This window comes from Calonectris borealis, chromosome 22 (assembly GCF_964195595.1).
Source record: "Calonectris borealis chromosome 22, bCalBor7.hap1.2, whole genome shotgun sequence".
Taxonomy (NCBI): Eukaryota; Metazoa; Chordata; class Aves; order Procellariiformes; family Procellariidae; genus Calonectris; species Calonectris borealis.
Window position 1 is genome coordinate 1247568 of NC_134333.1, and position 27714 is coordinate 1275281.

Genomic DNA, 27714 nt, shown 5'->3' on the forward strand with positions numbered 1-27714 from the left:
GGCACAGCCCCTCTGTTCTCCTGGTACCCTGCCCAGGTCCTGACCCTCTGACCCGCCCCATGGGTCCCCTACTTGCCGGCTGGTCCAGCTTGATGCTCCCTGCAAACACGCAGCACTCACCCAGTTGTCCCCCTGGCACCTCACACTCCACCCAGGTACCAGCACCAACCCCCTGCCCAGCTGATACCCCTGCCCGGAGCTGGGACTCCTGCTAACCGGCTGGTCCAGCTTTAAGTTTTCTGGTGAACACACACACCCTCCACACACACGCACTTTGGGGAAGATACAGATACTCACCCCCCGCAGCAGCCAGCACCAGGCACATGGGCTGTCACCTGCGTTCCCGCTTGTGGCAGGTTGACCCTGGCTGGACACCACGTGCCCACCAAAGCCGCTCTATCACTCCCCCTCCTCAGCTGGACAGGGGAGAGAAAATATAACGAAAGGCTTGTGGGTCGAGGAAAGGACAGGGAGAGATCACTCACCAATTACCTCATGGACGAAAGAGACTCAACTTGGGGAAAATTAATTTAATTTATCACCAATCAAATCAGAGTAGGATAGTGAGAAATAAAACCAAATCCTAAAAACACCTTCCCCCCCCCCCTCCCTTCTTCCTGGCTCAGCGTCACTCCTGATTTTCTCTACCTCCTTCCCCCTGAGCGGCACGGGGGGATAGGGAATGGGGCTTGCGGTCAGTTCATCACACGTTTTTTCTGCTGCTCCTTCCTCCTCACGGGAGGACTCCTCACCCTCTTCCTCTGCTCCAGCATGGGGTCCCTCCCACGGATTACAGTTCTTCACAAACTGCTCCAGTGTGGGTCCTTTCCATGGGGTGCAGTCCTTCAGGAACAGACTGCTCCAGCGTGGGTCCCCCATGGGGTCACAAGTCCTGCCAGCAAACCTGCTCCAGCATGGGCTCCTCTCTGCATGGGTCCACAGGTCCTGCCAGGAGCCTGCTCCAGCGTGAGCTTCTCACAGGATCACAGCCTCCTTCGGGTGCATCCACCTGCTCCAGCATGGGGTCCTCCATGGGCTGCAGGTGGATATCTGCTCCACCGTTAACCTCCATGGGCTGCAGGGGGACAGCCTACCTCACCATGGTCTTCACCACGGACTGCAGGGGAATCTCTACTCCGCCACCTGGAGCACCTCCTCCCTCTCCTTCCCTGACCTTGGTGTCTGCAGAGTTGTTTCTCTCACATATTCTCACTACTCTCTCCGCTGCTGTTGTTGCCCAGCAGATTTCCCCCTCCCTTCTTAAATATGTTATCACAGAGGCGCTACCACCATCGCTGATGGGCTCGGCCTTGGCCAGTGGTGGGTCCGTCTTGGAGGCAGCTGGCATTGGCTCTATCGGACATGGGGGAAGCTTCTAGCAGCTTCTCACAAAAGCCACCCCTGTAGCCCCCCCGCTACCAAAACCTTCCACGCAAACCCAGTACACCACTCCAGCTGCCGGTGCTGAACTCCTCACTCGCTTCACTCACGCCAGTCCCCCCAGTAAATGGTTTTGGGATACACACTGTTCCTGCCCCAGCAGCTGGAAGCTGAGAGCCCCACTGGCTCCAGCAGCTGGCACCAGAGGTCAGAGGCTGCCACAATCCCAGCCTGACTTCAGCAGCTGGCACCAAATCCACTCACGCTGATCCCCCCGGTAGCTGGCACCTAGCCCCTGCAGCACACGTACACACGGGGTAGAGTGAGATTATGCAGAGAGAGTTTCCTCATCTTGCCAACTGTAAAAATAAATGTTCTCAGGCTCGCTCCACACATCCTTACCAATCAGGGTGACTGATCAGGTTTGTTCTCATCACAACCTCCCTTATCATGTGTCAGGTTTATCTCTCTATGTTCTTGTTTGTGGCTCCTTTGACCAGATGTCCTTAAAAGAGCGGACACGCTCCTGCCACATCCCCTGACATTCCCCCGCTGCCCGGTGATATCAGCAGAAGCTGCCCCACTCCTCACTCCCATAGAGCCTGAATGGGCCCTGCTCTGGGCTGCACACATTGGGGCAGGAGCCTGACTCCTCTGGGCATTAAGCGGGGGCAGGGGTGTGCGTGTGCAAGGGCTGCGGTTGCTGGCTGCCCCCTCAGAGGTGTTAGACATGAACATATTGAGGCACTTGAGATCAGTAACACCTCGGTAAGCGTTGTGATTTGTATAGGCAAGTCCAGTTGTTTGGCTTTGATAGCTGCATCTCTCCAGGCACCAGGTCATGGGATGTCTGTGTCCAGGTGGATCCTGCAGTTTCAGTCTCGTTCTGGCAGAGCTGAGTGATCTGCACTGGTGACCTGCCTCGGGGTTAGCTCTGTGCCGACTGCTGAGTCGCATCGCAGTATCAAAGGCAGCTAGGCTTAATTCTTAGTTTTTGGAACCAGTGGTAGTTCTGCACCATTTGTAACGCTAGTCCACGTTACACATTCTTTCACACATTGTAAGACGTTGCCGTTTTCCTAATTAAGGTTGGCATTTCCCTTCCCGTACCCCTTCATTTCCAGTGAACCATGGCTCAGACTTGACTGGGGCCATGTTCTGAGATTTTAGGGGCATGTTGTGACTACCGCTCCTATAGATTTCCCAGTCTAATCCAAATGTCCCTTCTCACAGCTTAAAGAATTCTAAATCAGAAGCTGGAATCCAAGACAAGCAAGTACTTCCCAAATTCCCCAATAGTCTCCAACCACAGTCTCCATACACACAGCCTCCTCCCCTAGACCTGCATGTAGGGAGCATGCATTGGTTCAACACACGCACACACACACACACAGAGGTTTTTCATACTTGGTAACATGCTTATCTGCCCTCATGGTTCATGGGTATTTGGTGAAGGTTAGCGTGGACAGATGTATATGTTGTTCCTCTTTCTGTACTCCCAGAGCCATTTTACCTGCAACTTACGCCCAACCATCCCCTTTTATACCCCTTTCTGTCAACACCCCGTCTCCCCTTCCCCTGTACATCCCTCATGGGTTTGTACAGCTCTATTCCCACAGCCCTTCCAGCCTGTGTCTGCATCCAGGGTCTCCCCCGTTTCACAATCTTAACAGTTGCAAAGTCCATGTTGATCTTACTGGAAGTGGCACCTGTGGTTTCTTGATAGCCCATCAGTTAGTGAGTGGTGAGGTTTGTTTCTTGTCATTGTCTCCATGTTTACTTTGTCAGGTTGTGTCTGTATTTTGGTTTATTGTCTCCATTTTTCTTATCATCCCATTTGAGGAGGTCCCAGGTCAGATAAACTCGCTGGACTAAACATTCTCACACTCCTACATGCCCTCATCAATTAGTGTGACTGACCAGGTTTGGTTCCAATCACCGCCTCCCTTATTTGTCAATCAGGTTTGTGTCCCTGCATGTTCTTGTTTATGGCTTTCTCCATTTCTGTTTATCTCGTTTTTTGCATTGAGAAGGTCCTTGACGAGATACCCTTAAAGCAGCAGACACTCTCCTTCCACGTAGCCTTACAGAAGGGACCTGTGTGAGTGAGGCAAGTGAGGGGCTCAGTGCTGGCAGTTGGAGCAGGACTGCAGGTCACAGCCTGTGTGCCTGGTGCTGGATGCTGGGGGGGCGAGTGTCTCTATCCCCCACAAACCGGGTGTGCGTGGGGTGTGCGTGTGTATTCACCAGCAAACTTCAAACTAGACCAGCATCGAGTAGGAGGCCCCAGGTCCAGGCAAGGATATCAGGTGGGCAGAGGATCCGTGCTGGTATCCAGGGGTACCTGTGAGAGTGGGGTGCCTGTGGGACGAGTGTGTGAGTGCTGCGTGTCTGGTGCATCAAACTGAACCAGCTGGCGAGTAGGGAACCCATGGGGTGGGTCAGAGGGCTGGGGTCCAGGTGGGGTGTTGGGCGGATGGAGGGGTTGTGCCGGTGGTCAAGGGACCTGCAAATGTCATATGCTTGTGAAGCCTGACAGTGTTGTGGGTGTACCTGCACTAGTGACCTCCTGTCTCTGCCAGCCCCAGAAGAGGAGGGGATGTGGCTGTCTGTGCTTGTGCGTTACATGGGTCCTGTGTGTGGGTGCTGTTGACGGCAGCGCCTTGGCTGTGGGAGTGTGACTGGCCATGTCAGTGTCATCTGTGTCTGTGTTTCTGTCTGTGTCCATGTGTGTGTCTTCGGGATAGGTTCTCGGCTTCGCTGCTGGTTGAACCTGCAAAGGGGAAAGCGGCAGCCACATCCCTCAGCCCGGGCAGAGACCCCAAGTCTTCAGGTCCCCCGGTCCTTCACCCCCTAAAAGCTGGGGTGCTATTGCACTTCTCTTACCTGACTTGTGACATAGATTTTATACAAGATCTGTTCATTCTGTTCCCATGACTTACTGAATTTCTGAATAATTACCCACACTGAGATAACTGCTGTAGTCTATATTTCCTGCCTATCTTCCATTGTAGTAGCTCATGATGAGATCAATTTACACGAAAAGTCATGTGGTTCTGCTGTTATCCTTAATCCATTGAGCAGCTTGCCCGTTCTCCCACAGATTTTCTGGTCTTGGTGAGTAAGCACCAGTTCTTTGAGTGGTTGTAGAATCACAGGCAGTCAAAATGAGTTTTCCATAATTCTTCATAGAACTGCAGGTACTAAATGGACAGTCGAACATTTCATTTTATGGCAAGTGTGCTAGTGTGTAAGCACATAATGACAGACAATGTTTTCTCTTCAATAATTGCTTCTTCAAACAAGTGTGTTTTACTAACCATGTCATATATCATGAAGATGAGATCCTTTTAATGAGCACAGAGCAAGGCAGGGTTTTTAACGTTTCCTTTAAAAACACTTAAAATTTTGCAGGTAAGAGGCTGTCATTGCAGATATCGGAACAGACATAGGGGAAAAAAACAACCAACCAAACGAACGAAAAGAACTGAGAGAGGAGAAGAAAGAGAGAGAGAGAGACAGAGGAAGCAAGTCATAGAAGACACATGCAAGCCATCCACAGAAATAGTTTCTGGCTGATAAAAACGGCTCTAAAGTAACAAAGAATGCTTGCAATAATAGTGGGTGGCATAACCCAATGCTATGACAGGGATCTTTCTAATGATTCTGCAACATAGAAGATCATGTTCCTGTGCCCAGGGCTACTCCCTGGCACTGTTTAGTTACATAGCATGGGTATATCCTTAGAAGCCCAAGGAAATTTTAAATGAAGGCTATATGTTCTATGCCCAAGTAGAACCAATCCCCATATCTGGAATAAAAGTGAATATGAAGGCCCGCATGTAACCTTTGTAGAAACATCAAAGCAGACACATCAAAATTAGCATCTTGGTCATGTGGATCATCCAAGGGTTCACCTCTAAGATGAATGAACTCTTAAGTCTCAGATGGGTTTTTGGAGGTGCCTGTCACTTACTTACAGCTATTAAAGGAGACTCAGATGGTGAAATTCCTCATGCAGATTTCTGAAATCAGGTGGAACAAATAATAGTTCCAAGGGCGTATCTATACATTTTCACACCTAATTCTCAGAGAACCAGACAACAGTGGTTTGTGTGATGTCCAGATTTTACAAATGCTGGAAGCAGAGGTGCAAGGCAAGAAAGTCTATGATACAGCTGGCGATGAAATCCATGACTCCCAGGTCCACACTTTGTCCACATAATTTTCTGTAATATGTGCTCCAACCTCACTCATATCTCCAAGGTAAACTCAGTGTTTAAAGTAACAAAAAAATCCCCAAAACATAATATCATCTTTTGAGTGAGAATCCCAGTTCAAGCCCAGGACTTGAACTGCACTGTTTTTTTCAAAGCTTTTTTCACCTCTTTGTTCCTCAGAGAATAAATGAAAGGATTCAGCAAAGGTGTGACAATAGTGTTAAGTACATTGACAGTTTTAGTCAAATCTAATGAGTCCTTTAGAGAAGGTCTGACGAAGAGAAAAATGGTGGAACCATACCAAATAATCACAACAGTGAGATGGGAAGAGCAAGTGGAAAAGGCCCTTTGTTGGTCTATAGCTGATGGGATTCTCAGTATGGTAGAGATGATGTAAATATAGGAGAGCAGGGTTACTATGCATGAGCCAAGGATGACAATGACTGAGATTATGAAGGCCACTAACTCAATGAGGCTGGTGTCTGTGCAAGAGAGAACGATCCATGGGGCTATGTCACAAAAAAAATGATTAATAACATTAGGGCCACAGAAAGACAATGTGCTAATCATATATGTAGGTATGGTTATGGACAAGAAACCACAAAACCATGATCCAAAGACAAGTTGAGTTAAAAGGGTGCGATTCATGATGGAGTTATAATGTAAGGGGAAACAGATTGCCAAACAACGGTCATATGCCATGGCAGCCAGGAGAAAATACTCTGTGCAGCCCAAAGAGAAAACAAAATACATCTGTAGAAGGCAATTGTCAAAGGAAATAGTTGGGTCTCCACCCGAGAGGACTACTAGAGCTTTGGGGACACAAGCTGTGGTGTACCAGATCTCCAGGAAGGAGAGGTTGAAGAGGAAAAAGTACATGGGGGTATGAAGTTGTGGATGGCTTCTCACTAAGACCATGATGGAAAAGTTTCCCAAGAGTGCCAAGATGTACATGACGGAAAAAAGCATGAACAAAAACATTTTCAGATACTGATGGCCAGGAAAACCCAGGAGGATGAATACATGTGTGCCACTATGGTTTCCTCTCTGAACATCAGACGAAAGACTCATCTAAGTAACAAAAGACAATAAAGAACAGAGCTTTGTTCACTGCATTGCTACTTACTTTCTGCCTTACATATCAGAATTCATAACCCAGGTTGCCCAGAAATATACTGAAAAAAATATTCCTTAATATGTGCAAGGAAAGTCATGCTTTCTTTCTTTTTTCTTTTTTAAATTTTTTTTTTCTTTTTTGCTTTTTAAACTATTCCAAGGAAAAATAGTTTTTCCTTCTCATAAATAGACTGCTATGAGCATGGCTGCCAATAATCACAGTACTAAAAAGGAAGAGAATTCCAAAAGAAATGAAGGGTCTGTCCTGTCACTTCATTCTTTGAGACAATTAACTTGATAGGTGTTTTTAAAAGTCTTATTTTTGAAAAATGCTCAATATTTTAACCGGGATTCATCTGCATCCACTTTAGACTTTTGAAAATAAGGCATCTGATGTTTTATTCAGTTGCCTATACATAGATAACTTTTTTTTTCCCCCTGACATAATTTTAAGTCTGGCACATTTCAATATAACACAGAAAACAAGCAAGATCTGTATGTTTCTGATAGATGGAGGCCAGGCTGGACAGATGAATCCCACCCTGTGTCCTTGGACAGGCAAAACAAGGAATGATGGCAGAAAGATTGACATCTAGAAATCGAGTCAATCAACTGAGTGGAGAATTGTATGGTAATGAAGTATATACAGAGGAGGGAAGAAGAAAGAGAGGCACTGCAGGATATACAGGATGGATGAACAGTTATATAGACAGAATAGACACATAAGCTCAGAAGTAAATGGAGAACAGATAGCAAAGAATAAAGATGGGTGTAATGCACACACACACACAAAAAGCCTTGCATCAATATGAAGGGATAGATAGAAAGGTAAAGAGGTAGTATATACACATAAAATCAGAATAATTCAGATTGGAAGAGATCTCAGGAGGACATCCTGCTTGAAGAAGGGTCAGCTACAATTCCAGGGCTTTACATGCACAGGGATGGATAAAAGAAGAGAAAAATGAACATATATACAGTGTCAGAGAGACAAAACAGAGGCAAACAGAATTAGAGAGAATTTAGCTTTCACTTTCATAGTATTACAAAGCTCTACATCATGGTGAGAGACAACAATAAGTGCCAAACCAGTATTTTTCTTCTGAAATCACAAATATCTCTGTGAAAAAGCAGAGCTTTTCTGAAGCCCACTTTTCAGCCACTTACCTTGGGAGAAAAAGCATGACTCTAGCATAGCTCCAAGGTACAAATATTTTCTGGACTGGCCGCTCCCCAAGGAATTAAAGTCCCCAGGGTTTTCACAGTCGGTTGCTGTGAAAACATGCAATTACTGCTCAATTAAGAAAGGAAATATTTCCACTGAACTTTGAATCATGAAAGTAAATTTGATTTTGCACATTGTTTTGCTCTTATTTCCCATAATTAGAGAACTGTTGAATGTCCAGATTAACCTTTTACCAACTTTTATGAGGAACTAAAATATAATTTCAGGATATTTTCAATAAAAATTCAAAAAATATTTTTGGTACAGAGAAAAGAAAAGATAAAATAAACTCTAGTATTGTACCTAAGTAGAACATATATTCAAAAATAGTGCTGACCAAATTAAATTTAATATTGTGGTGGTTTCGGCTGGGATAGAGTGATGGAGCATGATGGATCCCTGCTTTCCTGGAGATAGCTGAACACCTGCCTGCCGATGGGAAGTAGTGAATGAATTCCTTTTTCTTTTTTTGCTTCGCTTGTGTGCGCGGCTTTTGCTTTACCTGTTAAACTGTCTTTATTTCAACCCACGAGTTTTCTCACTTTTACTGTTCTGATTCTCACCCCCATTCCACCAGGGGTGAGTGAGGGAGTGGCTGTGTAGTATTTAGTTGCTAGCTGAGGTTAAATAAATATTTATCTTCAAGGTTTAACATTATTTCTACTGTATGTTCTGATTTGCAGCAAATATGACTAAAGCAATAATCAGTACGTGATCTTTTATAAATGTATACAGTTGACCTCGATTCGGTAATATCCCTAAATGTGAGAGTTTAAATTATTCTCACCTATTTTTAGCCATCTAAAACTTGCTTGCCCATATCTGATACAGTTACATGTGGTTTTCTAGAATTATTGGAAAAAACAGGAACTTTGAGAACATGTTTCATTTGACCTCTTTAGAAATTTACCTTGGTAGTTAATCATTCTCCAGAACAATCTGGGGAACTACTTCATTGATTAACAGTGGAGCCAATCCCTACCATGATATGTCTGACTTCCAGGTAGCAAAAATTAAATGGGATGAATCCCATCTGTGGTTTAAATTTTGAGCACTTGCTGAAGAAAATTGAGGTAAATACATTTCAGCTTGACTGAAAATACTGTAATGTACCTAGCTGGTATTTTCTATCATGTAAAGGAGTTTGGTGCCTCTTTATCTTGGGCTCTTTTGAACATCACAACCTCCTCTGAAGACTTCTGTTGAACCAATGCAAAACACTTCTTAGGAAGAAGTGTCATCTATCCTTATTGTTAAAATCTTGATACCTTAAGTCCCATAAGCCCATAGTTTTTAGATGAAAGTTGCAAGTTTATTGAGCAATAAGACTTTCATCAGTTAAACATGTGCCTATCCGAGACTGAATCAAAGCTGTGTGAAATGGTCAGGCCCTCTAACTCCTGTCCTTGTGCAACTTGGTAAGGACAACATTCTGTGAGGTGAATGACCATCCAGATTGTAGAGGATCTGAATGTTTCAGAGGTTTTGTAGCTAGCTCCTTTCCTTCCATTGCTTTGACTTTATTTCGGTGTCTCAAGACGGACTGTCCTTTCCATTTTTCTCTTGCCTAGCTGTGAGGCCTGCTTTCTATTCTAGCACGTTCATTTTGGTTCCATTTGTAACATCATTGGTTTTTTTATAGATATTATGTACTGCTTAATATGTATTTCTTAATACTGAGGAAGCATCTACTAATTCGTCAGCCAGATGTTTCAGTTCTTTATTTTGTCCACTTTGCAATGCACAAATCATAGTATCATATCATGGATCAACTGTTGTTCACAGTCAATGCAGCTATTACATCCATTAATCTGAGGGATAGAGCCCTCCGATAAAGTACTGACATAAATTTTGTTGACAGATGAAGTGTGAAGCTGCAATTTCCACTCTTTTTATCAATAACTGTATTTTTTCAATATAGATCACCTAATATTTCCAAAGTGAAAAAAAAGTTTTTACAAAATAAAGGTATTTTTTCCTTCCTTTGCTGTTTGTTTAACATATTTTGAGTTCATTCACCTTCATAGTTCCATGAAATGCAGTCTGTAAAAAATAAGACAAATGGAAAAATGATTATAGTGGGAAAGGGAATTAATTCTTTAATTATCTGAATAATTGCATTCATTTTCAATGGTTCTGAGAAATTTTGAGCAATTAAACTTGAGTCACCAGTGGTTTACTCATTACACAAGCACAAGGGAACCAATTCGTCTAACTAAAGAAAGGCATTCTCATATGGGCTCTCTAAAATCTGAATTTATTGAATAATTTAGCTCAACAAACAAATCATCTTACCATTCCATCCCAGTTTTCTCATGGCTTTGCAAATGTTTAAGCCTTCAAACACTACAAATCACCTCAGGGCCATCTCCATCTGGACAACTCCTAATCCAATGACAATTTGGCACACTTACAGCAACCAAACTCCTCGATCCCAGATTGTGCCATAATCTTTACTAACCCAGACTGCTCAATGAGTGACAAAACATCTTCAGAAAATGGGTGGTTTTGCCAGCTCTCTTACCTTTACTCTTCCAAATGCTACTTTACCACTAAGTATTTTTAGTTACTTTCATTAATCACTTCAATGATTGGTAACCCTAAGGGAGTATAGGTAACACACTAAGATGGATATCTAAAGAGTTAGTACAAATTGTCCATTAAATGGAAAGACTTCTGTTCCACTGTGTTGTGAATGAGTGGTTTAGAGGTCAAAGTTATTAGCAGAAAGTGATTTTAATAGAGATTTATAAAAACGCAACTTAACAGAGTTCGATGGCAACGTTCACTCTATCACTTACTACGTGGATGAAGTGTACAAAGGGAAATCATGTTATAATTGAGCTAGAATGTTTTGTACAGAGACTGAGGACGAAAAGGATAAGGAGGACCCTCCCAACGAGTCACGAGGTTCAGAGTAGACCCCTTTGCTTTCTAAACTCCTTCTCAGAGAGGAGTCTAGGTGAGTCTGGATCTACCCCTAGTCTCAGACTTGGACAACAGTTTATGTTGGGTAAAAAAGGGTAAGCGATTCTATGTGTTTAGCAGCAGTCTAAGGTTCATTCACAGTTTAAGGTAGATCATAAAATTTTGCAGCACTTAATCATCAACTAATTTAACATTTACAAAGTAAGTTAGCAGTCTACTACAATCATGACTTAATTACAAATTATGCTTACTATTAGTTCACACACACACAGAGGGACAGAAATACATATATATAAATGTATAAAAAGTGCCTGTTAAAAATTCCCCTTGAGTTCAGTGACGAAATATTCACGTAAAATGTCTCGGCATTTCTCACCAGGTGAGAGTTGAGCCTCGAGGAGTGAAGAGTTTCAGCCCAGGTCCCATCAGATGACAGGCCTCCGAATATTGCAGACTCAAGAGTTCACGAACTCTGAGAAGCATTCCAGTTCGAGGGAGATTCTGGGCGCAGTGCGCTGCGGTCCAGGAGAGCTCAAAGAGCCTCACTTGGGACGATGTACGATCAGTACATTCCCCAACCTCAGCCATGCAAGAGTTCCTGATACGGTGAAGGGACGCTTCACCGCCTGACTTGTTACAGCAAGGCCAAGGTTTAACAGGAGTTTCTGAGATCGTGGAGCGGCCCAGGAGGGGGAGGGGAACGCACCACCACACTTTCAAAACATAAATACCTCTAAACAGAGATATTTCTCATCTTATTTTACCTACTTTGAATCATTTATGTAAATGTGAGCTCCCCTTCCCATCAGTGGAGATACCCAGGCAGCTCAATAGGACTTCTCTTAGAAGTCTGTTTTATGATGAAGTGGATTTCGGTGAGTGAATTCACCACCTGTGTGTGATTCGGCAGCCACAGGAGTCATTTTAAAGAAGTTAGAGGCATTCAGGTGCGTAACTTGTATTTATATGTGTCAGTTCCTACTGAAATCATTGGTCATTTGGCTTCAAAGAGAGGAAATTCTAAGTATCATTAGACTTCACAAAACAAACACCCTCATTCCCCCTGAGCTGGAAGACAGGGACGACGAGCAGGATAAACCCCCCATAATTCAAGAGGATGAAGTTCATGACCTGCTATGCCACCTGGACGTTCACAAGTCTATGGGGCCGGATGGGATCCACCCAAGGGTACTGAGGGAGCTGGCGGAGGAGCTTGCCGAGCCGCTCTCCATCATTTACCAGCAGTCCTGGTTAACTGGGGAGGTCCCGGACGACTGGAGGCTCGCCAATGTGACTCCCATCTACAAGAAGGGCCGGAGGGAGGATCCGGGGAACTACAGGCCGGTCAGCCTGACCTCGGTGCCGGGGAAGATCATGGAGCGGTTCATTTTGAGGGCGCTCACGAGCCATGTCCGGGACAACTAGGGGATCAGGCCCAGCCAGCACGGATTCATGGAAGGCAGGTCCTGCTTGACCAACCTGATCTCCTTCTATGACCAGGTGACCCGCCTAGTGGATGAGGGAAAGGCTGTGGATGTGGTCTACTTGGACTTCAGTAAGGCCTTTGACACTGTCTCCCACAGCATTCTCCTCGAGAAGCTGGCGGCTCACGGCCTAGACAGGTGCACTCTTCGCTGGGTAAAAAACTGGCTGGACGGCCGAGCCCAGAGAGTTGTGGTGAACGGAGTTAAATCCAGTTGGCGGCCGGTCACAAGCGGTGTTCCCCAGGGCTCAGTACTGGGGCCGGTCCTGTTCAATATCTTCATCAATGATCTGGACGAGGGGATCGAGTGCTCCCTCAGTAAGTTTGCAGACGACACCAAGTTGGCCGGGAGTGTTGATCTGCTGGAGGGTAGGAAGGCTCTGCAGAGGGACCTGGACAGGCTGGATCGATGGGCCGAGGCCAACTGTATGAGGTTCAACAAGGCCAAGTGCCGGGTCCTGCACTTCGGCCACAACAACCCCAGGCAACGCTACAGGCTTGGGGAAGAGTGGCTGGAAAGCTGCCCGGAGGAAAAGGACCTGGGGGTGCTGGTTGACAGCCGGCTGAACATGAGCCGGCAGTGTGCTCAGGTGGCCAAGAAGGCCAACAGCATCCTGGCCTGTATCAGAAATAGTGTGGCCAGCAGGAGCAGGGAGGTGATCGTGCCCCTGTACTCGGCACTGGTGAGGCCGCACCTCGAATACTGTGTTCAGTTTTGGGCCCCTCACTACAAGAAGGACATGGAGGTGCTGGAGCGCGTCCAGAGGAGGACAACGAAGCTGGTGAAGGGCCTGGAGCACAAATCTTATGAGGAGCGGCTGAGGGAACTGGGGTTGTTTAGCCTGGAGAAAAGGAGGCTGAGGGGAGACCTCATCGCGCTCTACAACTACCTGAAAGGAGGTTGTAGTGAGGTGGGTGTTGGTCTCTTCTGCCAAGTAACTAGCGATAGGACAAGAGGAAATGGCCTCAAGTTGCGCCAAGGGAGGTTTAGATTGGACATTAGGAAAAATTTCTTTCCTGAAAGAGTGGTCAGGCCTTGGAACAGGCTGCCCAGGGAAGTGGTGGAGTCACCATCCCTGGAAGTATTTAAAAGACGTGTAGATGAGGCCCTTAGGGACATGGTGTAGTGGGCATGGTGGTGTTGGGTTGACGGTTGGACACGATGATCTTAGAGGTCTTTTCCAACCTGTATGATTCTATGATTCTATGATTCTATGATCAATCCACACCCAGTTCTACCAGCTGTAGAATTCCACTATAGTGAAAAACCACACTCCATCTTTTGCAAATTGTGATTAGCAATAATGCCATCTTGATCTCTTTTAGGACTGCATTGTAAAGCTTCACATTTACTGGAAGATGCATCCCTTGTTTATGAACTACAAGTGAATCCTTCATCCAAGAGGCTTATTTCACATCCCCCTCCAGTTGCCCCATGGGCTTCCTATCAACAACAGTTTATCAATTACCATAGTCCTTACACATTGCGCTGCTAGTCAGAAAGACAGAGCACTTGATATCAGGGGAATGGTGATACCCTCATTGCACAACATGTTCTCTTCACTGAAAGTCCTTCAGAAAATTATGTTTTATTTTCTCTGAGGGTTTTTTGTTGTTGTTGTTGTTCTTTGGTTTTCTCTATCTAACAGCTAGCAGCCAGCACCAATATTTCAAAGGCGGATGATGACAGTGCTTGTTGTCAGAAACAGGTCCCACTGTTGGGATGATAAAGGTCAGGAAAAAAGACAACACTTACCTGAAGTCTTAGGGGTCTTGATTGCTCTTAGAGGGAAACAGTGCACCTTACTTCACCCATACAAAATTTAAATGTCTATTTAGCTGCTTCTATTTTGAGTGTGTGGTGGTGCATCTCCCCCCCTTCCTGGACTGCTCCACGATCTCAGAAACTCCCATTAAACCTTGGCCTTGGTGTAACGAGTCAGGCGGTGAAGTGTCCCTTTACCGTATCAGGAACTCTTGCGTAGCTGAGGTTGAGGAATGTACCAATTATACCAGAAACTTCCACTGCCTGGCCCAAGTGGAGGACGAGTGCGAGGATAATTATCATCCCCTGGTACCCTTATCTGAGTGGTAGCTCAAGTGGAACGATAACATTGTTACTGAAACCTTGAGTTTTGACGGATGACTGAAGTCAATCCTCTTGCGACCCTATAAGCATGGTCCCAAGTGAGGGGAGCTTTGAGCTCTCCTCGACTGCAGCGGGCTGTGCCCAGAATCTCCCTCTGAGTGGAATGCTTCTCAGAGTTCATGAACTCTCGAGTCTCAGTTAACAGCCTAAGTGGTACATTGCTTTCCTTCTGACCGTGGAAGATGGGCGTCATCTCTTCTGCATTTGGAGGGGCATTGAGGTGAGAGAGACAATGCAGGGTTCCTTCTGGATCTCAGTAAGAAAGGCCCCACAACAAATGGCTAGATAAAAGAGCTGTTTTAATAGGATACAATAAAAATGAATATGGGTAGTGAGCAAATCTTATGTCCCTTCCGATGCTGGGAATCCTGCATTCGTGCAGCAACGGATGGATTTTCCCTACTGCGTAGATCCTGTCCATGGCAGTAGCTCTCCCTTTTGGTCATTTGATCTACTATGTAATTCCCTCAAAAGAAGACAACTCTGTTCCTAAAGGATGTTCTCATGAGAACTTGTAGCTTCACTTTTAGACACAGGCAAGGCCACATAGGTGGTGTTATCGTCGGTACCGAGTGGAAGCTGCCCGCAGGCCCCTTCCTTACCATGAGTACAGGTCATCTAAGTTTAGATGTCAAAGTAAATGATACACTTGTGTCTGAATTCTTGGTCTGGGGGTCTGAATGTTTTTTATAGTCAATGGATGAAAACAAGCACTTCTATGGTCCGTTTCACCTGCTTCTGATACACTGCAAAGAGCAAGACGACCTAAATTGTGAAAGTGTCCACCTCTCCCCACTGAGTATAAATGTAGTCGAGATGACTGACTCTGACCAAGACCTCTACAAGGTTGAGAGCTTTACTGAAGTCTTTGAGTCTCACTCCTAACATAATGTCTATATAAATGTTTCCTCCATGTCTGGATGTGAAGAAAGATGAAGGTTCTTTCAAAGGTCAGTTCGCCATTTCCAAGGAAGGTATCTGACGTGAGAGAATGAATTATGTTGCTTGGGCAGTCCTACCTTCATGAAATACTGCGGGTTGTGTGAAGAAAATTGTCAAGGCCTCTTTCACTTTCTCATTCCTCAAGGTGTGGGTGAATGGATTTAGCGAAGGTGTGACCACCGGGGTCAGCACACACACAACCTTCTTGATATCAAGAGAAGTCTGTGAAATTCTCATATACATGAATATGGCACTGCTCTAGTATAGAGAGGCCACAGAGATATGAGCATCACAAGCGGAGAGAACCTTTTGTATTCCTGAGGCAGATGTGATCTTCAGCACAGTGGAGAAGATGTATGTGTAGGAGATGATTGTCCATCTTAATGAGCCCAGTAAAACAATGACTGCTGTCACAAAGTCTGCAAATTCTAGAAAGCTGCTTTCACTGCAGGTAGGTTTCCCTGCCTCAGGCAAATGCCAGAAATGCCATAATAGAGTCCAGGTTGTTCAGATACAGATAAGCGAGTGGGAATATTTACCAAACAAGGCAGACGCAGAAAATTTTCCTCTTTCCACTTATTTCTGATGAGACCAAATCTTGTTCCGAACCCAAAATTTAAATAAAAGAAATATTTTTAGTTAAAATTTAGTAGCATTTTCTGCAAAATGAAAGCTGAAAAATCAAGCTCAACATAGAGAAAGTGCCTTATTCTACACCTGGTGCTGTCCCTGTTGGTTTTTTCCCTGTTTGTTAATTGAAGAGCAAACCCAATACAGTCAGACTAATATTAGAAGTTAAAGAAATAGTGGCCCTTAGCACTAACTTATATAGGTCAACATAATAATCAGTAAGCCATATATAGATATGGTCTGTGCATTTATTGTCTTATGTCTAGGAGGATTTACTTGGATGGTTGGCTTTTTATCTTTTCTCCCCTCAGTAAAATTGACCTGAAATGTTTTCCTCTGCCTCCTCTATAGATTAAATTAAACTGCTGTGTGTCTTTCCTTCCTTAGAGCCAAATAGTTTCCCCCATCTGTCTTAACATAACTAATCAGGCCTGAACATGGAATGTTTATTTCACCTCCACCAGGCACCAGAAAGGGTTGACAAGAGCCCAGCGAGTCTCTCTGCTACCTCTGTCACATATCGCAGGCTAAGGCAATTGCCTAGCACAGGTAGCTACTTAACTACCAGGATTGTCTAGAGCCGATTCTGGTTCCTCTGGGTGGACTAGGTGACCTGCTGAGTGCCAGGCTAGCCTCACATACTGTGAATACATAGACTACCCTGCGTTCGGTTTCACATTTCAGGGTGTTTTAGTCCCTGTTCCTAGGACAGAAACACTGTGGAACAAGTAGTTCCAGGAAGCAAGAACTGGAAGCTAAGCCATTCCCAGAAGAGTGTGATAAGCAGTAAGTTGTAAGAATTAGCCTGGCCATTGAATACAAGTCCTAGAAAGCCATGGAGGAAGGAAGCTACCCAGGAAGCTAGAATGTAATTCATTCTTAAACCTTCTCAGTTGCACTCACTTATTGACTAATATTTTTTGTAGATTTCTGAAAAGCAAATGACAATTTGAAATTCCATGTCCAGAGTTTGCATTTCCTGAGAGAGGACAGGAAAATTGAAAGGAGGTAAATTGCAAAGTGGAAGTGTTGGCTGCCTTTCAGCTTAGTGGATTTTCAGTTGTCCTCATCAGGAGTATTTAAAGGTAAGGAAAAAGCATTCCCTTCTTTATAAAAAGCTAAGTGCAGGGGTAAATTCTTCCCTCATTTTTACACTTCCAATTTTAATCAGTAGCACTGATTCATATACCAAAGCCTGGACAGGAAAGTGAGTGGAGGAAGGGTAGTTAGGGTAAACATTGGGACTAATTTTAAAGATATCATTCTGCATTTAGTTTCTTAGACCTGTGTGCCGAATATTACCAAGATGTTACCCCAAATGTGTTTTCCAAGCTTCATGCAGCTATGCACGTTCTATGGCAGTGCAACCCTATTAAAAATAGTAAATTACTGATAAAAAAGAAAGGACTTGTAACATCTACCTTTGGTGTACCATCACTTGGTTACACAAAGCTGAGTGAGAGGAGAACATGATATGCTTATTGCACTGTACTAGTTTTGGCCTGGCTAGAATTCAGTTTCATCAGAGCTGCTTATATGGGGCTATGTTTTGGATTTGTGATGAAAACAGTGCTGAAAACACAGGGATGTTTTAGCTATTGCTGAGCAGGGCTTACACAGCGTCAAGGCCTTTTCTGCTTCTCACACTATGGCTGCAGTGAGTAGGCTGGGGGTGTGCAAGGAGTTGGAAGGGGACACAGCTGGGACAGCGGACCCCAGCTGACCAAAGGCATATTCCGTACCATATGATTCACGCTCAGCAATAAAAACTGGGGGAAAGAAGGAGGAAGGGGGGGATGTTCAGAGTTACAGCGTTTGTCTTCCTAAGTAACCGTTACGTGTGATGAAGCCCTGCTTTCCTGGAGATGGCTAAACACCTCCCTGTTGATGGATAGTAGTGAATGGATTCCTTATTTTGCTTTGCTTGTGCATGCAGCTTTTGTTTACCTGTTAAACTGTCTTTACCTCTACCCATGAGTCTTGCCACTTCTACCCTTCTGGTTCTCTCCCCCATCCCACTGGGTGGGGGGTGAGTGAGCAGCTGTGTGGTGTGTAGCTGCTGGTGGGGGCACAACCACAACATGTGTCAATGATCCTGACTTATAGAAGACGACTCATGTTCCCCTGACTACAGAAAGGTACTTGAACAAGCACCTCCATCTGCACAGCAGATTGTGCAAAACGAGCAAGTCATGCACCTGCCATTAGAAGTCCCAAACATACATCCCAGATCATGATGGTCTAACATCAATATGGTTTGTAGTTGGTCATTTACTGGCTAGTGGCCACGCCCCTTACAAGAAAGAACATAGCAACAACACTGAAGTGGAAAAAACTTCTGGGAACAGCATTACTGAATACAATTGTTTAGTGGTATGGCAGGGGACCTGAAATATTGTGAGAGCATCAGCTGACGAGTCACTGGCATCCAGCAAAGACAAGCCAGCCAGTCTGTGGTACGTGTATGCAAGTATGGAGCTGATGTTCACTGACCATTGTGTGACAGTTAAGATTTCCAGGCTGATATCAAGTACATCAGGAAAGTCCTATAATTTGTGTGCAAGACCCAAAAGAACATTCTGGCATTGTAGCCTTGTTCTGTTTTGCATTTGAAGAAAGAAAGTAATAACCCTCTCCATTGGTTCTCCCTGCAAAGTTAGTATTACTACTACACCAAAAAAAAAAAAAAAAGCAAAAGCCTTTCTGTTATTTTCTAAGTTTTGTTTGGAGTCTCCAGCAGTTTGCATTCCTTCCCGCCATGATCCTCCTAGGTGGGGATAGGAATGTATCTATTTCCGGTGACCAGGGATCTGTTCCCTGAGAAAGTGCTGTCCCAGCACAGATTTCAATGATCACTTTGCAGGCCTCCCAATTTCCATTAGTGGCTATTAGTTCAGAATACATGGTAATATGCTTTCCTGGGAGCAAACTGAGACGAAGATCATAGAATCATAGAACCATAGAATCATAGAATCATAAAATCATAGAATCATAGAATGGTTTGGGTTGGAAGGGACCTTTAAAGATCATCTAGTCCAACCCTCCTGCAATGAGCGGGGACATCTTTTACTAGTTCACGTTGTTCAAAGCCCCGTCCAGCCTGACTTTGAACACTTGTAAGGATGGGGCATCCACAACTTCCCTGGGCAACCTGTTCCAGTGGCTCACCGCTCTCATCATAAAAAATTTCTTCCTTATGTCCAACCTAAATCTACCCTCTTTCAGTTTAAAACCATTTCTTTTTGTCCTGTCACTGTATCCCCAAGTCCTTCTCCACAGGGCTGCTCTCAATCCATTCATTCCCCAGTCTGTATTGGTAGCAGGGATTGCCCTGACCCAGGTGCAGGACCTTGCCCTTGGCCTTGTTGAACATCATGAGGTTCACATGGGCCCATTCCTCAAGCCTGTCAAGGTCCCTCTGGATGGCACCCCTTCCCTCTAACAAATCCACTCAGCTTGGTGTCATCTGCAAACTTGCTGAAGGTGCACTCAATCCTACTGTCTGGGTTGCTGATGAAGATATTAAATAGTATTTGTCCCAGTACAGACCCTTGAGGGACACCACTCTTTAACGGTTTCCACTTGGACATTCTACTAGGCCTTCTCTACCTGTTCCTCCTACCCGAGTGTTGTGACTTTATTCTATGGCTCTGCTCTCTGTGTAGTTAAAAACCAGGCCTGAAGAGGATTCTCATCTGAAACATAGGGCAGTTAGGTCTACAGGACCAGTCAAAGTTGAGGGTCCACAAACTACATTTGCAGGGTAGACCTAGCCAATCAAAACTATGCAATTGTCTCTGATTTGCTTTCCAAAGAGCCCCTGACTTCTTGATGAGAAAACGTAAATAATGCTTTTGATGTTCTGCTAGCGTCCCCCAGCTCCTCTGGTTCCCAAAAGCCAGTCATAACAATAACATGGAAAACATTGTGACCAAAACAACTGTGCCACAAAATAGGATAGGAATAATCAGGTGTTAACTTAGGTATCTCTAGTTGAAAGGTATGTATCTGGCCCAATTGCTTTAGCCTCCCCTTATAATGAAAGGGGAGAAACAGTCCAATTTAAAACGTGATTAGTGTCATCTACCTGAGGATGATCTTAAACACCCTGTAGAAGACCTTGCCATTGACCATAAAAGAGAGTCTAGACAAATACCTCAACAAGTGTCTCCATTTCAGATATCTGAAGGCAGGTGAATGAATCCAGTCTTCAAAAGAAGTCTTAAAAGCACCATTTCTTAGTTCTGAGAATATTAAGAAACCTGTAGAAAGGAGCATGGGTAGAGGCGGTATTCATAATACCGATCTTCAGCAGGTAAAAAGTAGGTTCGTTCCCTCAGCACCGGGAAGTAATAAGTGCATTTCAAGGAAGCTCAGAGGAATGACTCTACTGAAATTATTCTTTTGGTTACCTTTAATCTGGAGTTCAAAAAGTTCAAAAGCTAGAACATGAGGAAACTTACACTGTGATATGCCTGTAGCCCTAGAAATATAAAATGTGAACCAGTGAAATTATTAATCTGATGAAAGTCATAACATTTTCTACAAATTTTCCAAGGAGCGTTTAAGGACAGTCAGTGGCAGGATTTTATATCACACGTGTATCAAGTCATTCAGGTGCATGTTAGGTCAGTCACATTCCTGGAAATAGATTGGAAATAAGTTGGAAATAAATTCCAACTCTGTTATACAATTTTGGTCCAAAGTCATGCTTCTGAGAACCATCAAAAGCATGAGACTTACACTAGAGAGAACCATGATTCCGATTTGCTGTTACTGAGAGATGTTAAGAGGATAGCTGTTTGGTATCCATATGGAGTGTGAGAATGTTTATTTTTCCGTCAGATTTTCTGACTAAGGACCTTGCCAAATTGGAATGATAATAAAAGAGAGGGAGTCAAAAACACAGAGACATAAAACCTGACCAGTTAACACTAAGAGACAATAACCAGGAAGAAACCTTGCCAGCTGATGAGCTCTCAAGAAACTACAGGTGCCTGGGACTTTGCAACTAGTAAGGATGCAAACCTGAGGGTCGAGGATGCTGGAGGGGGTCAGTGGGACCGTGCCAGCTGATGAGGGGCTGTGCCAGGAGGAACAAAGACAGAAAAGGGGTCTAAAAGGGGCTGGCTGAGTGTAAACTGGGGCTGGTCACTGCTGGTCTGGCTGAGCCCTGTGCCTGATCACTGCAGTCTCTCCTGTCTTACTAAATCTTTTCATAACTCTCTCTCTGCGTATTTTCCCTCTATACCGTGTGTACGTGTGCCGCAAGGACCAAGCAGTAGCTACTGGGGGATCGGTGTGAGTGGGTTTGGTGCCAGCTGCCGAAGTCAGACTGGGGGTGTGGGCACCCTTGCCTCTGGTGTGAGCTACGGGAGCCAGTGGGGTCCCAGTGCAGCTACTGGAGCCAGTAAGGTCTCAGCCTACAGCCACCGGGGTGAGAACCGCACATGTCCCCAAAACCAGTTACTGAGGGGACTGGCATGAGTGAGGTGAGTGAGGGGCTCAGCGCTGGCAGCTGGAGCAGGATGATGGGTCACAGCTCTTGTGCCCTGGGGTCAGGGGGAGGGTCTATATCTCCCCCAAACCAGGTGTGTGCGGGGTGTGCCTCTATATTCACCAGCGAACTTAAAGCTGGGCTAGCTGGTGAGTAGGAGGTCTGGGCAAGGGCATCGGGGGGGCAGGGAGTCTGTGCTGGTGCCCAGGGAGAACCTGCGAGTGTGGGGTGCCTGTGGGACGAGCGTGTGAGGGCTGCGTGTCTGGTGCTGGACCAGCCGGTGAGTAGGGGACCTGTGGAGCGGGTCAGAGGGCCAGGACCTGGGCAGGGGTACCCGACAGACAGAGGGGCCATGCCAGGGCTCGGGGGACCCACGAACGTGCATGTACTTGTGAATCTGGGGATGTTATGTGTGTGCCTGCACTAGTGACCTCCTGCCTCTGCCAACCCCAGAGGAGGAGGGGACATGGCTGTCTGCGCTCGTGTGTGATGTGAGTCCTGGAGGTACTGTCTGTGATAGGCTGTGTGGCTGGCCATGTCAATGTCCTTTGCATGTCGGTGTGTGTCTGTGTCCTGCGAGTCTCAGGGATACGTGCTTAACTTTACTACTGGTTGAACCTGCAAACGAGAGAGCAGCAGCTGCGTCCCTGAGATCCCGAGTCCTTAGGCACTGGGCTGGGCTCCGGTGGCTGGGCAGGAGGGTCCTGGGCCAGGGCTGCTGGAGCCTGCAGCTGCTTTTGCCATCCTTTAATAACGCTAAAGGTGTTTGAGACTCCAAGGCGCCCTGGGATAGCACTAAAGCCCAGCTTGTGGCTCTCTACATCCTCAATGACTAGAGTAGTTTCTGAAGAAAACAATTTTCTTTTTTGCTCCTGTGATTGTCTTTAAAAGGCACTACATAATTCTGCTGCAGAAGCAACCTCATGATTGAACTAGCATGCAGATGCTCACATGGGTTCTCATGTACTTGCAAGTCAAAATGTGTGTGCATGATGTAGCTTCACTGTCCCTGTTCCGTGAAGCTACCTGATTCTGCTACTATTTCAACTAAATTGAAACAACTGTAACAAATTCCTTTTCTTCTTCTCTGAGAGGCTAGTCTTTGGCAACTGGCATGTATGATAGCTGTGTGAAGGACAGGTACATTCCACTTATGGTGCTTCAGAGAAAACATGCCTGAGGTTCCATGGAATATACCATGTACTAATGTCATGGATTATTCAAGCTGTGGCAGGAGAGCATCTGCATTTAAAATGCAATTTAAAATCTGCAATGTAAGCTGACTGTAGGAGTCATCAGCCCAACACTGTCCCTAATGTGAGAAAACAAAGGAAATTCTTCTAGTGAAATTTCCATGATCCGTTTTGGAGGCACTGGATGGCAGAACTGCTGAAGATAGGACCCCTACTTCAAAATGCTTACTGTGATTACCTAAAGCAAATCCAAGGAAGAACTAAGACCAAAACTTAAAGGTCCTCATAGCCACTAAACAAGAATTATGCAAAGTGAGAGTTGTTTCTGAGAGGTGTTCTGCATTAGGGAATAAAACACTAACCTATCAGTAAAACAATGACTACTGTGAGCTTTATTAGCTCTAATTAACAGCTAATGACCAAAGCAATAGTCTAAAAGAGGGATCAAAGAGCAGAATTAGGTAGATTCTACTTCAGCCCCATGGATCTAACAAGCTAAGAAAACTCGTGTGAATGTGTGCCATTAGAAACTGGAGGGAATTTTTAATACCATTCTCTATTCTGTTATGCATAGGTTATATTGAGGTACTTTTCAGACTTTGGAGCTTCAAATAACATAGTGTTCTGTCATTTCTGTGTTAATGGAAACAGTCAAAACCAGAAAGATTCCTTTTAAATGCATCAGACCTTTAAATGCCTGTGAACGTTAGGAGTTTCTTTATTGTGCTTGTAAGTTAAAATCATCTGTCACTCCCAGATCCACAGCTTTCACTTTCATATTCATGTTAGAAAACTCACAGATAAAAGGCATCATGTGTCAGTGAAGTTATAGCAAAGAGAACTTGGATGGAGTCGGTACGAGGATTGATTGAATCATGATAGGGCTGTATGCACTGCTCTTCCTTAGATGATGTTGTCCTTCTCTATGTGCTGTGGTCTCTTGACGAGGATCCATGTGTGCACAGTGGAAAAGATGCTTCCTCCCTCTGTCCCCATATATGGACACATTTCTGCTGCCAAAAGCCATTCTGTGTCTTGAGATTTACTAGGGTAGTCCAGGGGTTGGTTGCCCCTTTGGTAAGAGATGACAAGTCTGAAGAACACAGCATTAATGACCACTTTCTCCTCTGTGGCAGGCTAACTTCTTCTCTCTTTCTGTGCATCAGTTTCCCATTCTGGGCAGTAAGAAAACACAAAGCTGCCACGGCTGGCACAGCACTGCATGAATATCCCATCTGCACCACACACACAGCAACACGCATCGGGGTAATAAGGCGATGTGACTAATGAAGCAGGTAGTACTGAGCTTCACCCTCTACACTTTCTTAGCATTCTCTAGGGTAGCTTTCCCTCCAATTATTCCTTCTTCCTTTGCCGGTCTACAGACAAAGGGTATTTGGATTTGCTTTGTTTTGTTTTTGCTTTCTTTGGACTGTGGGTGTTTTGGTTGTCAGCTGGGCTTTCCCTTCAGTGCAGAAAACACCTACGGGACCAGTTGGGATCACAGACCTGACATTTGGGGGGAGCACAATTAACCCTACACCCATAATGGGGCCAACCCTTAAATACCAACTCCTCCTAGTTGTGTGCTTGGTCACTATCCCAAACTATGAAACTCAAAGAGCACCAACATCACGCACTTTCTGGCTGACGCACCATGATCTTGGTGCAGTGACTACTCCTCTGACAGTCTGTCCATTTGATTCCTCCCAGATGAAAACCAGAGGGACCAGAACCAGGAAACCACACTCTGCTGACCGAATTTGTCCTCTCTGGATTGTCCAACCACTCAGAACTGCAGCACTTGCTGTTCTTCACATTCTGCTTAATTTACACTATCACCATCATTGGGAACCTTCTCATCTTCATGGTCACAGTGCACCCCACCCTCCGCATGCCCATGTACTTCTTCCTCCGGGCCCTGTCCTTCCTGGATATTTCCACAGCATCGATCGTTGTCCCCAAGATGCTGGCAAACTTCCTGTCAGAGGACAGGAGCATTTCCTACATGGGCTGTGCCACACAGCTCTACTGTGTGATTTTCTTAGGAGCCACTGAATGATACCTTTTGGCAGCCATGGCCTATGACCGCTACGTGGCCATATGCAACCCCCTTAGATATGCAATCATCATGAACAGCAGAGTTTGTCATTCCTTGGTCCTGCTGTCATGCTGCAGTGGTAATGTTGTGTCTGTGGTGCAGACAGCTTGGGTGTTCATATTTCCATTTTGTGGGCCCAAGAAGATTGACTCCTTCTTTTGTTATATTCCCCCACTCATCATGCTCTCCTGCACTGACACCTCTCTGTATAAAAAGCAGATCACTACAGCCACAGTGCTGGTCATCTTCACACCATTTTGTCTCATCCTGGTACCCTATGCCTGCATCACCTCCAGCATCCTGAAGATTTCCTCTGCAGAGGGCAGACACAGACCTTCCGCTACCTGTTCCTCTCACCTTATTGTTGTAACACGGTATTATGCAAGTGGGACCTTGATTTACTTACAGGCAAAATCCAGTAATTCACAAGACATTAAGAAAGTTCCAGCTCTCATATACACGACCATAATTCCCACATTAAACCCCCTGATTTACAGCCTGAGAAATAAAGAAGTGAAAGGAGTACTACTCAAAATTATAGCTGAGCTGAGGAAGATATAAACGTATTCTGCTTGAAAGGAATCTTTCTTCTCCTCTGTACACTTGGATATTTTGTTTCTTTTATGCTTGACATTTTTAAACACCCTGATAACTTGGAACACTTGGAAAACGGATGTATCTCAAACTCAGAGATTTTGTGTTTCAGTATGAGTGTCTATGAATCTTACTACTTTGGTATTCATGATATACCACCTTGCATCGTCTGATGGAAAATGAGGTTTTGATCTTTATTTCCAAGAAAAAAAAAGTTAATATTTCATCCAGTACAGTCACTGTAGCAGAGACTGCAATGTGCCTTGGAAGGTATCTTGTCACCTGGGCCGTAGCGTCATTTGTATTTTGCATTTCTCTGTTACTAGTCCTTTATGCCATGAATAAAATTTTTTGGAGAAATGCCTGAGAGCCTCATAAAAGCACTCACAGGTAAATGACTCCAGGACCTTGGAGTCATTTACCTTCTGTCATGTGGAAGGGGGGAAGAAATCAGCTCTAGCTTTGTCTGAGAGGGTAGGAAACAGAATGCAGTCTTCTACATGACCAATGAATGCTCTAGCTCCATAAATGCCCGGTTGAAAGTGTGGCATCAGCCTGTTATGTGCCATTTCACCTGGTAACACAGAGAACCTGGGCCAGATTTCCCAAGGTTCTTCTGTTCTCATGTTTTAGTACAGCATATGGGCATCTTCTGTCTCTTTCAGCAGGCTCCAGACACCGAGACCTTCTTATAGATCGGCGTCACATTGGCGAGCCTCCAGTCGTCCGGGACCTCCCCAGTTAACCAGGACTGCTGGTAAATGATGGAGAGCGGCTCGGCAAGCTCCTCCGCCAGCTCCCTCAGTACCCTTGGGTGGATCCCATCCGGCCCCATAGACTTGTGAACGTCCAGGTGGCATAGCAGGTCATGAACTTCATCCTCTTGAATTATGGGGGGTTTATCCTGCTCGTCGTCCCTGTCTTCCAGCTCAGGGGGCTGAGTACCCTGAGGATAACCACTCTCACTACTAAAGACTGAGGCAAAGAAGGCGTTGAGTACCTCAGCCTTTTCCTCATCCTTGGTGGCAACGTTCCCCCCCGCATCCAATAGAGGATGGAGATTCTCCTTGGCTCTCCTTTTGTCATTAATATACTTATAAAAGCATTTTTTGTTGTCTCTCATGACAGTGGCCAGGTTGAGTTCTAGCCGGGCTTTTGCCTTTCTCATTTCCTCTCTGCATGACCTAACGCGATCCCTGTACTCTTCTTGAGTTGCCTGCCCCTTCTTCCACAGGTGATAAACTCTCCTTTTTTTCCTGAGTCCCAGCCAGAGCTCCCCGTTCAGCCAGGCCGGTCGCCTTCCCCGCCCGTTCTTCTTGCGGCACATGGGGACAGCCCGCTCCTGCGCCTTTAAGACTTCCTTCTTGAAGAACGTCCAGCCTTCCTGGACCCCTTTGCCCTTCAGGACTGTCTCCCAAGGGACCCTCTCCACCAGTGTCCTGAGCAGGCCAAAGTCCGCCCTCCGGAAGTCCATGGTAGCGGTTTTGCTGGCCCCCCTCTTTACTTCACCAAGTATCGAGAATTCTACCATTTCATGGTCGCTAAGCCCAAGCCGGCCTCCGACCACCACATCTCCCACCAGTCCTTCTCTGTTCGTGAACAGCAGGTCAAGCGAGTCATCTCCCCTGGTGGGCTCGCTCACCAGCTGCGTCAGGAAGTTATCCTCCACACACTCCAGGAACCTCCTCGACTGTTTCCTCTCTGCCGTGTGGTATTTCCAGCAGACGTCCGGAAAGTTGAAGTCCCCCACGAGAACAAGGGCTCACGACTGTGAGACTTCTGCCAGCCTCTGGTAGAATATTTCGTCTGCCTCCTCATCCTGGCTAGGTGGTCTATAACAGACTCCCAGCAGGATATCTGCCTTGTTGGCCTTTCCCCTCATCCTTACCCACAAGCACTCGACCTCGTCATCACTACCATCGAGCTCTAGACAGTCAAAGCACTCCCTAACATACAGGGCTACCCCACCGCCTCTCCTTCCTCGCCTGTCCTTTCTGAAGAGCTTATAGCCATCCATTGCAGCACTCCAATCGTGAGACACATCCCACCACGTTTCCGTGATGGCAACTAAGTCATAGCTACCCCGCTGCACAATGGCTTCCAGCTCCTCCTGTTTGCCGCCCATGCTGCGTGCATTGGTGTAGATGCACTTGAGCTGGGCTGCCGATTTCTCCCCCGACATTGGCGTGCGGTCCCTAGGCTCTTCCCTAGAGAGCCTGGTTTTATCCCCTTCCCCCTTCGAATCTAGTTTAAAGC

General features: G+C 45.5%; 1 protein-coding gene and 3 pseudogenes across 1 annotated transcript; 3 read left to right on the plus strand and 1 right to left on the minus strand.

Moving 5' to 3' along the window:
* LOC142091706 (von Willebrand factor A domain-containing protein 5A-like) overlaps positions 1 to 27714 on the plus strand; it is a 521312-nt pseudogene that overhangs the window by 375685 nt on the left and 117913 nt on the right.
* Positions 1 to 27714, plus strand: part of LOC142091600 (epimerase family protein SDR39U1-like) — a 334998-nt pseudogene that overhangs the window by 196738 nt on the left and 110546 nt on the right.
* Positions 5718 to 7731, minus strand: LOC142091668 (olfactory receptor 6F1-like). Its single transcript, XM_075171061.1, has one exon. It carries the CDS (start codon positions 6669 to 6671, stop codon positions 5718 to 5720), a length of 954 nt encoding a protein of 317 aa, XP_075027162.1. The 5' UTR covers positions 6672 to 7731.
* Positions 24312 to 25440, plus strand: LOC142091669 (olfactory receptor 10A7-like; annotated as a pseudogene).

Excerpts from the sequence above, each read along its gene's own strand:
- LOC142091668 (XM_075171061.1), bottom strand. The coding sequence starts at position 6,671 with ATGAGTCTTTCGTCTGATGTTCAGAGAGGAAACCATAGTGGCACACAT.